At 40.2% G+C, this 18644-nt stretch overlaps 1 protein-coding gene across 1 annotated transcript in view; it reads right to left on the bottom strand.

Moving 5' to 3' along the window:
- Positions 1 to 18644, bottom strand: part of LOC121370468 (protein O-mannosyl-transferase TMTC1-like) — a 57708-nt gene that overhangs the window by 31301 nt on the left and 7763 nt on the right. The window contains exon 2 of the mRNA XM_041495719.1: positions 15168 to 15345. Coding sequence (XP_041351653.1) covers positions 15168 to 15345 — 178 coding nt within the window. The remainder of the gene's footprint in view (positions 1 to 15167; positions 15346 to 18644) is intronic.

Genomic DNA, 18644 nt, shown 5'->3' with positions numbered 1-18644 from the left:
CAGTGAAAATTAATACAAAGTCAAACAATACACGGTTTATTGCATCAGTCTTTTTAAATGCTCTCAAATGTCACACTTTTCTTTTCACATGAATATATACGTATACTTCTCATAAAAAGTAGGGGATATTGCAATATTTTTAACATTAACATGTTATAATACTTAGGATATTTAATTACAATTTATACACATTGTAGCCAAGTCATTATCGACCACGAACATGTGATATGTGATGTCTCAATTCACTAACTGTTTATTTCCTTCGCAATCGAATGCAAAACGGGGTAGGAATGGCTTTACACAAGTCTCTCAATTTGTACTTAAACCGCTTAAAGCATGCTGCACGTGCACTTGTTGAGCATAAATGGCTGTGAAGATCGTCATTGCTCAGTCACTTGCTGAATTGTAACAATGCGCCAAATGACATTGGAGGAATGTCTTAGAGCCATAAGGATGTTCCAAGCTGGTCAAACACAAGACTTGCATAGATCATCAAATCAGTGTCTCACAGTCGGTCATTAGCAGAATATGGGAGAGACACGGGTAGAGTCCAAGACAACTACGAACTACCACCACCAGAAGGAAGGAAATGGTTTATTTACCGATACACTCAACACATTTTATTTACGGTTATATGGCATCGGACATATGATCAAGGACCACACAGATATTGAGGGAGGAAAGCCGCTGTCGCCACTTCATAGGCTACTCTTTTCGATTAGCAGCAAGGGATCTTTTATATGCACTATCCTATACAGGATAGCACATACCACGGCCATTGATGTACCAGTCATGGTGCACTGGCTGGAGCAAGAAATAGCCCAATGGGCCCACCGACGGGGATCGATCTCAAACCGACCGCGCATCGAGCGAGCGTTTTACCACTGGGCTACGTCTTGCCCTTGCCACCACCAGACGCCAAGGCAGACGCTTTATCACCAGAGCCCTCCGTAACTGTCATATCAATGCAAGTCGGCTTCAACAGCAACTCCATCGGACAAAAGGGATCAGTCTGCAAACAAACGGTTCGTAACCGCCTGCATTCTGCTTTGTTATGCGCCCGTAGACCATTCATTTTTCATTCATTTCAACTTATTTTCGTGCTTATATGCAATTAAGGTTCAAGCACGCTGTCCTGAGCACACACGCCTCGCTAGAACAAACTCGGCTAGAATGGTGTCGGCGTCATCTGCGATGGACAAACGCTCGTTGGTCAAATGTCGTGTTTAGAGACGAATCCACGTTTAATTTGGAATTCAATGACGGTCGTGTAAGGTTTTGGCGCAGGCTAGGTGAACACTGATATGCATGGGCGTATGGGGACTTTGATTTAGTGGGGCTGGAGGGGTTGATTTGCCGAAATTTTACCCAGATAAAATTTTCCCGAATTTTCCCCACTGTTTTGCCCGAATTTGGGGGGGGGGGGGGCAATTGCCCCCGCCCCCCCCCCCCCCCCCCCCGGGTGCTACGCCCATGCTGATATGGTACCTCATGGTCGGTTATGGAAGTGGGTCAATAATGGTGTGGGGTGGCATCGCCATGACACGCAATGAATAAATCGGAATTTTTAAAAACGAAGAAAAAAAAGAAGTAAAACGAGCAAATGTAAACGCATTGTAATAAATGTTGGAAGTTAATAACACACCTCACACTCATCGAGGGGTGGGAGAGATAAAATGACGGAGATACACCCATACAGACCGACAGACATACAGAAAGATAGGGGGACAGAGGAACAGAAAGTTCGTCGGTGTATCCACGTTAATTCCTTGTGCTGCATAGACATGTCATCATTTGGTCTTAAAAATTGATCGTGTATACGACAATGGTGTCTGTAGATTTTCTCTGATACGAGGTGTCCATTAACATTCATTGCTATACTAATGGGTTCGTATCACACATAGACTGTAAAAATCCCAGCCATTGTTCTGCAGGCCCCGTCTTGTCGAACATCAATATATCTGATATTGATTACACAGAATCGTGCAAACGTTTCGTACACGCGATTTTTATAAGTAAAAACACTATGCGTATACGACCAGAGCCATACTAATTGCTATTAAGTTTCCTTCAAACTTTCTAACATTTTGTCCACAACTACCTTTGACGCCATTAAGGGCCCGTTGAGAATGACAGTATGTAATTATGTAGTAGCATCATCGTTTTGGAACAAATGACAACTGCATTGTTTTGGGTTAAAGGCTCTTTAATGGCTGACAAGTTTCCATTCTTATATCACCCTGTAACAATATAATTAAAATACAATATAACAATACATTCATTATACATATATAAATCTCAGGATACACAATACATAATATTCCATCATTTAAATAATAATTACTTTAATATGTCATGTCATGTTAAATACTATTATTTAAATGATGGAATATTATGTATTGTGTATCCTGAGATTTATATATGTATAATGAATGTATTGTTATATTGTATTTTAATTATATTGTTACAGGGTGATATAAGAATGGAAACTTGTCAGCCATTAAAGAGCCTTTAACCCAAAACAATGCAGTTGTCATTTGTTCCAAAACGATGATGCTACTACATTTGGAGCCGACGTAGGGACTAACAACGGGCTGACAGATGGTTTGGATGGAGTGTTGACAGTACAGGATTGACCTTCACCCCTCTACAGAATGACGTCCTAACATGAGTATCCTTGACATTTGTGATCTTGACTTTTCGTGAACATTTTAAAGGAATTCCACTCGGACATTATTGTGTGCTGCAGTGTTGACTTTTCTATGGACTTGTGTCATTTGTGAGTTTTATTTTTGTATTTTATGTTATCATGTGATTAGTATTTATTAAGCTCTCAGATAAATTATTTATTTTTATTTTTGCGCAATATTCAAGTATTTTGATACATTTGGACTATATTACTTAGCACGTGCATAATTGTTTATTATATTATTTTTTGTATTTTTCATTTTCTTTTGTTCTTTTGATTATTGTCTTGGCTTTATTTTATTTTCAATAATTTTTGTTTTGTTTGTTTTGTTTTTTCTTGTGTATATTTACAATGCCTGCTATAATACCTTAACAAATGTTTAACGATGTGTTCATCCGAGCAGATGTGTTGAATGTTTACTAAGATAAAAACAGTAAAAACTATGTAAGTTTAAACTTAAACAGTTTAGGGTGTTAGATCTATAGTCAACAACAGTCAGTTAGTGGTAGGATTAGTTGTTTCAGTGGTATTAGTTGCTGGCTATTTTCTCTTTGGTCTTTCTTATTCCTTTCATTTTTCTTTCCTAAATTTTATATGCACCTGCAATACTAACCATGTAATTCATTGTTTATTTGCAGCATATTCCAGTTTACTCATTGTTTGTTTCAGTGTCATACACAGGATAAAACGGGCTAAATATATTTAGTTACTTGTATTCTGGTGTGATATATCATATTTCTGTACATAATTTTTCATTTTTAGTTTTTGTGAATTTTACGGTTTCACCATGTCTGAACCTACAAGCGAGGAAGTTAGACAACTTGTTTCAGCATTCCAAAAGTTAAAAACATGGCCCAAAGCAGATAGTGCTGAAGAGTTAGTTGAGTGGATGTCTAGCTATGTACAGTCAGCAGATACATCAGGTTCTTCAAAAACTGATTTCCCAACATCCATTACTTTAAATCAACCTCCAAAATTGCCTTTCTTTTCAGGTGACTCCAAGTGCGAAACAGCGTTCGATGTTTGGAAACATCAGTATAATTGTTTATTGAACAATGAATCTTTGTCTCGTAGGGTGTTATTTAGAGTAGTACAGCAGTCATTGCGTGGCAAAGCTGCTACAGTTGCTATGAGTGTGGGACCTGATGGTGATGTAAATGAATTAGTTGCTAAGCTTGAAGATATGTTTGGTAGTGTTGTCCGTGGTCAAAGTCTTCTTTCAGAATTCTATAGAGCACGTCAGACAGAAGATGAAGATGTTACATCATGGGCATGTCGACTTGAGGAGATACTCAACAGAGCTTCAGCCCATGATGGTCTCACGCCTACATCCAGGGATGAACTGCTGCATAATCAGCTGTGGTCAGGACTCAGGGCAGATCTTAGAGACAAGTCAGCATACCTGTTCGACCAAGGTGGAAGCTTTGGAAATCTTCTGAGGTCGTTGAGACGTATGGAAGCTGACATGTCAGAGAGACAGCCAACAAAGAAGACTATTAGTAAAGCTGCCACATCAACTGAGACATCTGAACTACAGGAGATGAAAGGTATGATAAAACAGCTATCAGCCGATGTTGCTAAACTTAAGAACTCTTCTGGTAACTATGCTAAACCTACGACACAGGAGCAGCCACATCGATACTGGAGACAACAGCAGCCACAACAGCCACAATCGCGCCCGTTTGTCGAGCAAAAGACAGCGTCAACCACCAAGAGGTGAACCAGTTTGTTTCCGTTGGTGGACAACCAGGACACCTGAAGTATGGATGCAGGGTAAGGTTAGACCATTCCCGACATCCTTTAAACTAGAATCAATCTATGGGGATGGGCGACCTGTAGATTATATGTTTAAAACGCCCCATTAGCAATCTACAACAAAATGAATCTGATTTAGTTGGATATCCAAATGAGAGTGAAGTAACTGTCAATGGTATCCCAACTAAGGCATTGTTGGATACTGGTTCCACTGTATCCACCATTTCTGAAAGTTTTTATAAAAATAGTTTTCCTGATGTAACCATGAATCCTTTGGATGTCATTTTAAAGATTGAATGTGCTGATGGTCAACAACTTCCATATCATGGCTATATCGAAGTTGAGTTACAAGCAAAGGGTGCTAATGGAATCAAGCAGCCATGTCTTCTACAGTTACCGCTTGGAGTTCACACAAAAGAGCTCGAGATGGTATACTGATGGCTCTAGTTGTAATATTGGTAACATGAACATCCACATACATTTTGTCTTTACAGTTATAATTCACAATGGTTGGTACAATGTCAAAATCTTCAGGTATAATGGAACCTTTTGTGGGTTGAATTAAAGCACATGTAGATCTATAAGCAACAGGCTTATCTACATATCCCAGGTAAAACATCAGTTTCAGATAGTGGATTTGATTCTATTCTTAAAAAGATGAATTTTTCTGAAGCAGATTTCACAGAAGAACAACTGGAACACGGCAAACATGTTATTCATGAATTTCAAGATATCTTTTCTACAGGTGATGATGATATTGGGCACACAACTGCTGTTAAGCATCGCATTGAGCTAGAAGATGATCAACCCTTTAAGCAGAGACATCGAAGAATTCCACCTGCCATGTACCAGGAAGTGAAAGATCATCTGCAACAATTACTGGCGAATGGTATTATCCGCAGATCCTACTCTCCATGGTCATCCAACATCGTCTTGGCTCGTAAAAAGGATGGTAAACTTCGGATGTGCGTCGATTATAGACATCTCAACGAGAAGACGATCAAGGATTCGTATGCCCTTCCACGGATCGAGGAGATGTTCGATGCTCTCGCAGGTTCCAAGTATTACAGCACACTGGACATGAAGAGTGGATATCATCAAGTGGAGATTGAAGAAACACACAAGGGAGAGAACAGCTTTCACTGTTGGGCCATTAGGATTTATGAGTATAACCGCATGCCTTTTGGTCTCTGCAACAGTCCTGCAAACATATCAACGGCTAATGAATGAATGTTTTGAAGGTCTCCATCTCAAATCTTGCTTGATATATCTTGATGATATTATTGTATTTTCAGACACCTATGAGGAACATCTGAACAGGCTTAGACAAGTTTTTCAGCGAATAAGGGAGACTGGGATGAAGTTAACACCAAGTAAGTGTTCGCTGTTCAAGACCAGGATCAAGTTTCTTGGACATATTGTTTCAGAGCAAGGTATTGAGGCAGACAGTGACAAGATTAAGAAGATCAAGGACTGGCCCACACCAAAGAACCATAATGAAGTTAGACAGTTTCTTGGCTTTGCCGGGTATTACCGCAAGTTTGTAAAAGATTTTGCTAAAATTGCTAAACCCTTGTATGCTTTGATGCCTTCTACAAAGTCCAAGAGAAACAAGAATGTACCCGAGAAACCATGGGAATGGGGAGTTAGCCAGGAAGAATGTTTTCAAAAGTTGAAGGAAGTATTGACTTCACCTCCAGTTCTTGGGTATGCCGATTACACCAAACTCTTTGAACTACATACTGATGGCCTGCAGCCAAGGACTGGGAGCCGTTCTTTATCAAGAACAGGGTGGTGTCAAGAGAGTTATCAGTTATGCTAGAGTAGAGGTCAGAAAGAATTATTCAGCTCAGAAAAGAATTATTCACGCTTAGAATTTCTCGCTTTGAAATGGGCCGTGACTGAAAAGTTTCATGATTATTTGTATGGCAACAAATTTACTGTTTATACAGATAACAATCCATTGACTTATATACTTACCTCTGCTAAGCTTGATGCCACTGGTCATCGCTGGTTAGCTGCTCTTGCATCTTATAACTTTGATATTATTTACAGGTCTGGTTTGAATAATGCAGATGCTGACGGGTTATCAAGATTGCCAGGATTACAAGCAAAGCAGGAATCCACACATATAGACTCAGAGTCAGTCAAAGCTGTTTGCAATTGTTTATATGTTCAACCTTTTGTACAGTCTTTGTGTTTATCAGCAGATGTTGTGGATGTTAACCTGAAAGAACCAGATTTCCACGGAATGACAGATCGGGGTTGGAGAATGGCTCAGCAGTCAGATGATGTGTTGAGGAGGTGGATAGTGTTTGTTAGAGCTCAGAAGAAGCCTAGCCGTGAAGATTATCCACATACTTCGGTTCACTCTTCATTACATCGGAGCTTTGACAAGTTAGTTCTCCAAAGAGGAATTCTTCACAGGAAGGTCACAATAGATGGTTGTGATAAACTTCAGTTAGTGCTTCCATCAGCGTATGTAAATGATGCTTTAAAAGGTTTACATACAGACATTGGGCATCCTGGTCGTGATAGAACGTTATCACTTCTCAGAGACAGATTCTACTGGCCTGGAATGTCAGCTGATGTTTGAAGACTGGATCAAGAATTGTGACAGATGTTTTAAGACGGAAGACCCCAACGAATGCTCGAGCTCCTCTTGTAAGTATTACCAGTACACAACCTTTGGAATTGGTCTGTATGGACTTTCTGACTTTGGAAACGTCCAAGGGAGGTTACCAACATCTTCTCATCATAACGGATCATTTTACAAGATATGCTCAGGCAATACCTACCCGTAACATGACTGCAAGAACAACTGCTGAGGCTTTCTATCATCATTTTGTGATGCACTATGGTATTCCTCTTCGAATACATAGTGATCAAGGTGCCAATTTTGAAAGCAAATTGTTAAAAGAGCTTTGTTTAATTTTAGGAATGGACAAGTCGAGGACCACATCATACCATCCGATGGGGAATGGCATGTGTGAGCGTTTCAACAGAACCTTGCTCAACATGCTTGGTACTTTGAATCCTAACCAGAAGAAGGACTGGAAGACTCATGTAGCACCCCTAGTCCATGCTTATAATTGCACTAGGCATGAGTCGACTGGTTACTCGCCATTTTTCCTCATGTTTGGAAGAGAACCTCGATTGCCGATTGACCTTGCTTTTGGAATTAACACCAATCAACAACACCATTCGTTGACGTCCTATGCAACAGCTCTTCGTGAACGACTTCAGCAGTCATATGAACTTGCGACAGAAGCATCTAAGATTGCACAAGGACGACAGAAGGGAGGTTATGACATGAAGGTGAGAAGTGCAGTTGTACAGCCAGGTGACCGTGTTTTGGTGAAGATCCTTGCGTTTGATGGCAAACACAAGTTGGCTGATCGATGGGAAGATGATGTATACCTTGTTCTTTCTCAGCCTAATCAGGACATTCCTGTATTTGTTGTGAGAAAGGAGAATGGTGAAGGAAGACGGCGAACTCTTCACAGGAACCATCTTCTGCCAATAGGATCTTTGCCAGGTTCAAATCAACCTAGACCTAAACCCAGAAATAGAGTAGTTGCACAACCAGTTGCAACGCCAACTCGGGATGATGATGATGATGAATCTATTGACTTAGATTCCTCACAGGTGATTGTTTTAGCAGCTCCTAATGATTTAGCATCATTAGTGACCAGACTGCTGAGATATTTGATTCTGACTCACAGGTTTCTGGTGACGATCAGTTGTCTGCTGAGTCAGAGAGTGTTTCTTCCAGTGGTGACGACCACATACTACAACACTCAGTTCACGAGGACTATAGTACGGGAGAACGCTTGGATGAAGAGGTCGAAGATGGTCTAGACATAGAAACATCTAGAATTGCTACAGCATCTGATGATTCAGATACGCCACCTCAGCCGGAGCCACCACCTCGTCCTACACCACGACCTAGACGATCAACAAGAGACAGAAGACGACCCGAATGGCAAACATCTGGCGAGTATGTCATGAGTCAGAATGTGCAGCGTCCAGACTGGCAGAATAAATGTAAACTTTTGGAACAACTTGCTAAAGTTGGAGTTTTCGAACACATTAGTGATGCCGTGTCTAGGGCAATTGTCTCTATTGTTGATGATAATGATAAATGACGAGGACGCCATTTCTTGAAGGGGAGGAAGTATGTAATAATATTGACTTGTGGATATTTGGATATAATTATTGTTTTATATTAATGCATTGGTTTTATTTGTTTTCATGTAATTAATTATTTTATTTCCATAAACAGGTAATGAATTACAACAGATTGTGTACCTTTAATTATTTTATTCTTAATGACAAGTTGATTACTATTTTCAGGTATCTTGGCTTGTTACAAATTGCACAAGCAGGTATGACACTTGCACAACTTAGTAACAATAGCACTATCACCCATGCGCCGCGCCTGTCCTATTGTTTCCAGCTTGGGTACAGTGTAAGCTGATGTGGTTTAAGTGTTCTTATCTGAAATGATAGCTTATTACAGTTCACTGTTTCCTTAAATACTGGTGTACGTCTGGTATTGTGGTCCACATTATAGTTTGCTCTTCTGGAGTTAATACTTCATTTTAGGCTCAATTTATTGGAAGATATTTCTAGAGAAGATTTAAGGTTAGTTATAGTTAGGTTATTTATTGTTCGGCTACACTATAATAACATATACTTTAATGTAAATGTAATTGACTAAATCATGCTTTACAACAAGTAATTATTATATATTTCTGTATAACGTTATAAACTGTACAGTGTAATATTAATTCTTATTAATTCAGTAATTTGATTAATCTGTATCTAAATATGTGATAAACATAATTTAGTATGAATGCAGTGTGTATGTTTGTGGTGATGAACACTTTAGAGATTGTTGTATTTTATTATATATTTTATGAAACATAACGTGTCTGTGTAGTTATTTATTATTGTAATTCTTTTATGCAGATACGTCAATCCTTTTAAGTGTGACCAGTTCCATTTGCCCTGGTGTCACATACTTGGTATGTAATATATTTGTATATGTATTTTTATAATATAATTCTTATTTCAGGACATGTATTTCACATGATTGATAATATCTTGTGTATTTGTGATAATGGAGACATATGTTAAATCATTATTTGGACATGTGAGTGATAATGTATATTATGTATGTATGTATTATAACTATGTCTGTTGTAATCATAAGACATATTTTGTATTATGCAATAATTACTTTAATATGTCATGTCATGTTAAATACTATTATTTAAATGATGGAATATTATGTATTATAATTATATCCAAATATCCACAAGTCAATATTATTACAATTATACACGAACTCTGACTAAAATGCAATAGAAAAGTCAGTGGATTTTAACGTGTCGTCTGCAAGTTTTTGTAGAAGTCAAAATCTCTCACGTTTGCTGATGACCTCAGTAATACTATAAATTTATCAGTCAAAGCTGTTTATAAGCTCGTAGAACAGAACTGTCTAGAACGGGTAGGTGTCCCAACCATGATTAATATTTTCAATAGCAGGACACCGATTGATTAAGAAGGTATGGGGAAATCTCCTTTGGTGGTTTTTAGTCTGTTTTGAATGAGTTATTTTAAAACTGGAATAAGTAAACGTAATATGGTCCAACAACGACATCCTAGTATAGTCCACGGGTGCGGCAGTTGGATTCTGTAGTCAGACTCCTAGATTTAGTTTGAGCGGGACGTAGTCCAGTGGTTTCACGGTCGCTCGATGCGCGATCGGTGTGGGATCGATCCCCGTCTGTGGGCCCATTGGGCTATTTCTCATTCCAGCCAGTGCACCAAGACTGGTATACCAAAGGCCGTGGTGTGTACTACTCTGTCTGTGGGATGGTGCATATAAAAGATCCCTTGCTGCTGATCGAAAAGAGTAACCTTTGAAGTGGCGACAGCGGGTTTCCTCTCTCAATATCTGTGTGGTCCTTAACCATATGTCTGACGCCATATGATCGTAAATTAAATGTGTTGAGTGCGTCGTTAAATAAAATATTTCTTTCTATCTTTCCATATTTTTGTTTGATGTTATATTATATAACATACGGAATAAAACATTTATTAAGATGTTTGAGAAACTCGCACGTCTGTGTATGGTCGGTTGGAAACAACTGCAATGAACGAGGATGTAATATGAAAATACTATGCTAATTAAGAAAAAAAAACCCCACCAAATAAACAGAAAAGTGTCTTTCAAAATGTCATCTTGTCTGACGTTGTCAATAAGTATACATTATATGACAATGGTTGAGATAATAGGACACTAATACATTATAGGGCTACGTCAGTCTGATGCACGATGCCGTCCGTCTTGTTGACACCGGCTGTCACGACATGCAGGAGTTATAATTGCATAACACATCACCGATACGGGAACAGCGTTTTCATGTAGACATATCACGATTCAGTGGAGTAAATATAGCTCGATCGCTTAACTTCACCGCTGTTAAACATTATAGGCCTACATGTGGTTGTACTTTGGGTTTTAAAGAATACACAAAGTAATAAATTTACACTTGGAATAAGGGCGAGACGTAGCCCAGTGGTAAAATGCTCGCCTGATGCACGGTCGGTTTAGGATCGATCCCCCTTGGTGGGCCCGCTGGGCTATTTCTCGCTCTAGCCAGTGCACCACGACTGGTATACAAAAGGCTGTGGTATGTGCTATCATGTCTGTGGGATGATACATATAAAAGATCCCTTGCTACTAATGGAAAATATAGCGTGTTTTCTCTCAAAAACTATGTCAAAAATTTGAAAATTTGTTTCTAATTTTCATTATTATTCATACTTACCTAGTACTAGCACAACAACTATGCTATACAACCTGAGTCATCTCCTCCACTGCAGAATTGTCTTCCCTTGCCGGATGTATATCCATATCCGCGCATGGGCAGACCATCGTCCTCGATTCAAAGTCCGTAATGACCGAATCCAGGGAAGACCTCCTAGGGGCGGGTGAGAGGTTACCGTTGTTGTGCTAGTACTAGGTAAGTATGAATAATAATGAAAATTAGAAACAAATTTTCTAATAGTCTTATTCAACTTACTGTACTAGCACAACAACTATGCTATAACGGACGTGATTTAACACCGTTAGAGCACGTGAATTCAACATTAATGGGAGGAGGTAAGAAAACATGAGAACTTACCCATTCGACCAACGTGAATCATCTCAAGTAATGACAAGGTGTAAGACAACCAAGACATACGAGGTATAAAAGTCTAAGTGACTATTAAATATCAATACCCGAATTGATAAACATCTTCCACCCCCCACGTGAGGCAAAACCATATCACAAGTGAAAGGAAACCACTAGACTGCCCCAGATAGCAACCACACCCTTTCCCCAAAAAGGTGGCTCAACTATCTCCCGACACGACCTGTACGAGCTGCCTACCGGAATAGAGGTCTCCCTCGTCTCGTGGCTCGTCGTACAGAAACAACCTGCTGACCAGCAATCACCGACTGGATACGTCTAATACCATCGGGACCAACTGCCATGTCCCGAAAATAGAAGCGGTCGAACGTATGTCGACCCTTCCACACTCCTGCATTCATCAACTTGATAATATCCAAGGAATCGTGAAAATTCAGGGAAGCCGAGATCGCTCGAATCTCATGAGGCCGAACTGAGAAGTTCCGCAGAACATGCTCTCCTGCCGTCTCATACGCCAGCTTGATGGTTGCAGCAATCCATCGAGACAATGCATTCTTAGTAATATCTCCCGGCTGTTTAGTGTAAGAAATAAACAGCCTCTTCTTCCCACCACGAAGAAGTGTAGTACGATGCAGATAATACTTTAATGCCCTGACCGGACAAAGGAGACGGTCAGAATTATCAGAAGGCAACGTACGAGACAAACTTTGAATGATTGCCGGAGGAAACTCCTCTCCTGGCATCTGGTTCTTAGCCACAAAGATGGGATCAGTCCGCAACGTAACCGACCCATCAGAGTTATAATCGACCAAATCATGCAAGAAAGCATGAATCTCACTAATACGGCGACAAACCGCAAGAGAGACCAGGAAAAGTGTCTTCCAAGTCAAAAGTCGAAGAGTGGCAAACCGCAATGGCTCATAAGGCGGACCCTTGAGCGCATGAAGAACCAGAAAGACGTCCCATTTTGGCAAAATGGAAGGCCTCTCAACCGTGGATTGCAAAGATTTCAGTAAATCATGCAATACGAGATTCGTGGAAAAGTCTGTCCGACCACACTGCCTGAGAGTAGTGAAGATGGAAGAACGATGACTTTTGACTGTCTGAACTTTAAGCTTCCTTTCCTGGACCAAGGCCAGAAAGTATTCAGCTAAGTCATTGACAGTAGGTGATAAGGGATCGAAATCCCGTTAACCTGCCCAACGAACCCAAGCGCTCCAGTGGCATTGGTAAACTCGCTCAGTTGACCGGCGCTTCGAAGAGGAGACGAGTTCAGCAATTCGTTCCGAAAAGCCTCTGCCTCGCAGGGAAAACTCGACAACCTCCACGCGTGAAGCCGGAAGACCTCCGGCTTCGGGTGAGAGGCAATCATGGCCAATGAGGAAAAGCCAGACTGATGGGAACGACATATATATCCACTTTTTTAAAATAAAATCAATGCAAACAAACAAACAATACAAAACATTTGCAAAACACGCATGCATCAATTCTGGAAATTTGGTCTGACTAAAGGGCGGGACCGTGGTAAAGCGTTCGCTCGATATACGGTCGGTCTGGGATCGATCCCCGTTGGTAGGCCCATTCGGCTATTTCTCGTTCCAGCCAGTGCACAACGACTGGTATATCAAAGACCGTGGTGTGTACTTCCCTGTCTGTGGGATGGTGCATATTAAAAAAAAAAATTGCTGTCAAAAAGAGTCCATGAAGTGGGGACAGCGGGTTTCCTCTCTCAATATATATGTTGTCCGTAACCATGTGTCTGACGCCATATAACCGTAAATAAAATGTGTTGAATGCGTCATTAAATAAAACTTTTTTTTTTCTTTTCGTTTTTTTCTTGGTCTGACTATAGACCTACTATATTCTTTTCGGCCTAAAATAGTCGACAACCATAACACGCGAGTCTATTTATATTTGTAGTCTGCATTAATAAATGATGTTACACGAGCTAATGTGATGAGACGAGATTGTAACTTTAAACTGGCCTCGATGGCTTCGTGGTTAAAATCATCGGACATAAGGCTGGTAGGTACAGGGTTCGCAGCCCGGTACCGGCTCCCTCCCAGAGCGAGTTTTAACGACTCAGTGGGTAGATGTAAGGCCACTACACCCTCTTCTCTCTCACTAACCACTAATAACTAACAACTAACCCACTGTCTCGGACCGACAGCCCAGATAGCTGAGGTGTGTGCCCAGGACAGCGTGCTTTAACCTTAATTGGATATAAGCACGAAAATAAGTTGATATGATTTGCATGTAAATTTAGGATAGCGAACTGAATTATACCCTCCCCCTTCCCCATAATAAACCGCCACTGCTATTTGTACTTCTAAGAGCTCTCACCGTACGTATCCGCATATTTAATTGCAATAAAAAATCATGCCTCACAGCACCCACAGGAACAAATCTTTCATATGTAAGATTTTGACTTTTATGACCATAAAAAATATATTGACTGCTCAACCATAAAATTGGCTGAATTTGTTTTCACCACTAAATTTTTATGTTATATAATGTTGGTGGTGTGTGCATATATATAATTATATACATGTACATATATCAGGTTATTAAAAAACGTCTCACGTTCTGAAGTTGAATAGCGGGAAAAGTATGCAAAGCTTTTTTTTTTAATATGTTTAACGACACCACTAGAGCACATTGATTTATTAATTGATTTATTGGATGTCAAACATTTGGTAATTCTGACAGGCAGTCATCAAAGGAAACCCGCTACATTTTTTTCTAATGCAGCAAGGGATCTTTTATATGCACTTTCTCACAGAAAGGATAGCACATTCCTCGGCCTTTGATATACCAGTCATGGTGCACTTGATGGAACGAGAAATAGCCCAATGGGCCAACCGACGGAGATCGATCCCAAACCGACCGCGTATCAAGCAAGCGCTTTACCACTGAGCTACATTCCGCCCCACAATGTGCAGAGATGCCATTAAACAAACATGACTTCTGTCCTGATGTGTCTGACCAGAATCGATTTTTTTTTTAACTTACAATTCAGCAATGAAATCATCTCAGATCAAAGAACATTTATGTTAACATAATAGTAAGTAAAGGGCACTGGTTTAAAATGTTGTGTATTCATAGCGAAATTTTCATTTTATCAAATGGCTTACTATAAAAATGACGCGCGATGCAACACTTAACACCAACGATGGTCGATTGTAAGTCAATTTTGTATATACAGCAGATGTCGATTTAGGCAATGAACTACATTAGATCCTCAGGCACAACCCCACAACTCAACTAAATTATTTTTTTTAGAAGTACTAATGTCCTGAACACGAAACTAACAGTGAAAAAAATTGGGATCCACTACGCATTTGTCACTAGTGTTTGAGGGTACCCTAAAAATGTCCGGGGGTTTTCATAGACGTGAGGCCATAATCGGTACCCTCTAATTTTTATGCACCAAAATTCCCCCATTATGTATATATATAACATGAAATAAAGCTTTATAGCTTTACTCCTAATAGTAATAACAGTGGTATACTCACAGCCTCTGTGTGTACGGGGTGAACAGCAAACAAGAGGCCAGCACTCAGCGAGGTTTCCCTGGAGACAAGGAAGACGTTGTGACTGACGTGTGTGAACAGAACGCTCACCAGCGCGTGCAGGACGACGTTCACGACGTGGAACGAGAAGGGCTTTCCTCCATTTAGGAAATAATTCAATCTTAAAATACAAAAAAAAGAGAGAAAAAAAAGTAAACACAAAATTAACTTTTAAACTAAGATTAAACAAAGTAAACCATCTGTAGGCTAAATAAAGTAAACAATCTTTAAACTGAGTATTATCAACTTGATGCCTATATGTGACAAGGACCTACGGTGCATAAATATAATGTTTGGTGTTAAAGCAACAGCTAGTTATACCAAGTTTACATATCGGTATCTATTCCAATGAGCTTTGTCCTTTGCTAGTTTTTATTTTGTAAACTATTCTGGGGGTGACGGTCCGCTTTTGAGCGGTGCTGGGGATGTGTATGCGTTGTTCAGTGGATGATCTCTTCGGAGGTGGCTGTCCTCCTACAGACGAGATACTGGATAGAGATTCATGGAATCAACCACTAAACTCCATTCGAGAAAGAAAGAAATGTTTTATTAACGACGCACAACACAATTTCTATTTACGGTTATATGGCGTCAGATATATGGTTAAGGACCACACAGATATTGAGAGAGAAAACCCAATGCTGCTGTCACTCCATGAGTTATTTTCCCATTAGCAACAACGAATCTTTTATATACACCATCCTACAGACAGGGCAGTACATACCACGATCTTTGTTTCGCCGTTTGTGGAGCACTGGCTTGGGAGACAAATGCCCCATTCGACCCGCCGACGGAGATCGATCCTAGATCGATCGCGCATCAGACGAGCGCTTTGCCACCTGTCTACGTCCAGCCGCCTCTAATAAGGAAGGCAGCTCATTCTACCGAAGAGTTACGACCTTATGTTACCAAGTTGAACCACAAGTTCTTCATGGAGGACAAGACCGTAACTAGCCAGAGAATAACTAGTTGTGGCGGGGAAGAGAAAAAATAATAGGGGCACGTTAATAATAATATAGGGGATTCCCCCAGCTGACCAACAATTTTTATACTAAAAGGGCACTTCGTATTTTTCGGGGGAGGTGGTGGTGGTGGTGGTGGTGGTGGTGATGGTGGGTAATCGCACTACCCCACTAATACTATATAGTGGCTTGGTTAGTAATTTGATAGGACACCACACTACAGAGAATCCGGTTGCCACCACATAAGCTGTTCCTTCCGAACAGCAACATGGATATTTTACATGCACTGGTACACATAATAGGACGGCACGTACTACATATATATATAGCCTTTGATATATCAGTCGTGGGCCATTGGTTAAAACGGGAAACACAACATTGAGTCCACCAACAGATATTAATCCAAGGATCCATCATACATCAGGCAAGTCCTCTACCACTTGGCCACATCCACCAATATGCCTTATTGGAGCTCTGCGAATGGTACATCAAACAGTGTGTTATCCCTTCTATAGGGAATAGCTGTAGTTTACAATGTGCTGAGTTTTTTTTTTAATATGTTTAACGACACCACTAGAGCACATTGATTTATTAATTGATTTATTGGATGTCAAACATTTGGTAATTCTGACAGGCAGTCATCAAAGGAAACCCGCTACATTTTTTTCTAATGCAGCAAGGGATCTTTTATATGCACTTTCTCACAGAAAGGATAGCACATTCCTCGGCCTTTGATATACCAGTCATGGTGCACTTGATGGAACGAGAAATAGCCCAATGGGCCAACCGACGGAGATCGATCCCAAACCGACCGCGTATCAAGCAAGCGCTTTACCACTGAGCTACATTCCGCCCCACAATGTGCAGAGATGCCATTAAACAAACATGACTTCTGTCCTGATGTGTCTGACCAGAATCGATTTTTTTTTTAACTTACAATTCAGCAATGAAATCATCTCAGATCAAAGAACATTTATGTTAACATAATAGTAAGTAAAGGGCACTGCGTCTATAACAAGATTATTAAAATGACATTAGTGGAGAATTCGTGCCCCAAGAGCTGTTCATGTAGAATAGGATGCATAATGTAATTATCTCTCTTTGAATGGCATTCATGGAGCCAACAAACGGGTCTGATTTCGGCGTAGCCTGTAAGCATTACATTCAAAAGATGCACGAAATTCGAAACGATTTTTTGTTATGAAGAAAGGCCAGTCCAATCTGAGGAAGCAATAATACGTAATCGTACAGCTCAGATATAATACATGCACATGGTCGTAGTTTGAGCCAATATCCGAACCGTTGATGTACTTAAGCACATAGCCCTAAATACTAATGTTTACCAGTCCGAAGGTAAATATTTTAAATTTAAAAAAGAGAACATAATAATATCGGGTGGCATAAAAATCCTCCCCACCCCCCAAAAAACCCCAAAAAACAAACAAAAAAACAACCTAATAATAAACCCAACCACCCCCCCCCCCCCCCCCCAAAAAAAAAAACCCACACCAAAAACCCCCAAACAAAACAAAAAAACAACAACAACAAAACGAAACCAAACGAAACAAAAATAATAATAAAGTTAATAAATAAACAACCTATAACTATTTCCTGGTAGACCAGTAGATCCGATTTCAATGAAATTGATAAATAAATTTTAAATTACCCCTCCCCCCCCCCCCCCCCCCCCCCCCCCCCACACACACCTCCTTTACTGATTAATAACCTTTATAGTAATTTACACTAGGATACTATTTTGCACCCGATACTCTGTCATGGGTATTAACCATTTGTGGTAACAATTTCAGGTATGCGGGTAGAATGTCTTATTGATAAAAAGAGGTACATTTTGGGGGAGCCACCCGAAATAACACCAAATAATATTTTTTTTTTAAACAACTTGAAAACTTAACAGATCCAATGACACATACTGTCGAACGTTCGTATAAAAACATAACAATGATATATACTAAAAGGCAAAAGTTATTATGACAAATAAAAGATAAAGATAATTGATGATAAGTTTTTACTGCCGTGTATGAAAGGTTATAATATGGAAAGAGAAATGTCCGATGGTATGGAAACTTGCAATAGTCCATGAAAAGGGCGCGCCTGCCATATGCAAACGAGCCACATCATTAGAGGGGGTCCAGAGCGAAGTTCACATAGTCAGTAGCGAGTGTGTCCACCTTGAGTATTGATACAGGCCTGGCACCGTCGTCTCACTGAGGCCACTAAACGCTGGAGAAAGTTCCTGGGAATGCCGGTTTCGCAGATGCGTGGTTAGGATCCATGTGTCTTGGTGAGGGGTTGTATCGGGTGGTCGGCCGCTACGGGGACGGTCCCTGACCTGGTTGTTTTGTTGATATCGTTGCCATAAATGCCATATGGTGTTTCTGTGAACGTTGAATTGACGTGCGACGTTACGCTGCGAGGTCCCAGATTCAAGCATCCCTAT

Source organism: Gigantopelta aegis, chromosome 4 (genome assembly GCF_016097555.1).
Source record: "Gigantopelta aegis isolate Gae_Host chromosome 4, Gae_host_genome, whole genome shotgun sequence".
Classification (NCBI taxonomy): domain Eukaryota; kingdom Metazoa; phylum Mollusca; class Gastropoda; order Neomphalida; family Peltospiridae; genus Gigantopelta; species Gigantopelta aegis.
The sequence above is the reverse complement of the archived record's forward strand: the minus strand, read 5'-3'. Positions and strand labels throughout refer to the sequence as shown.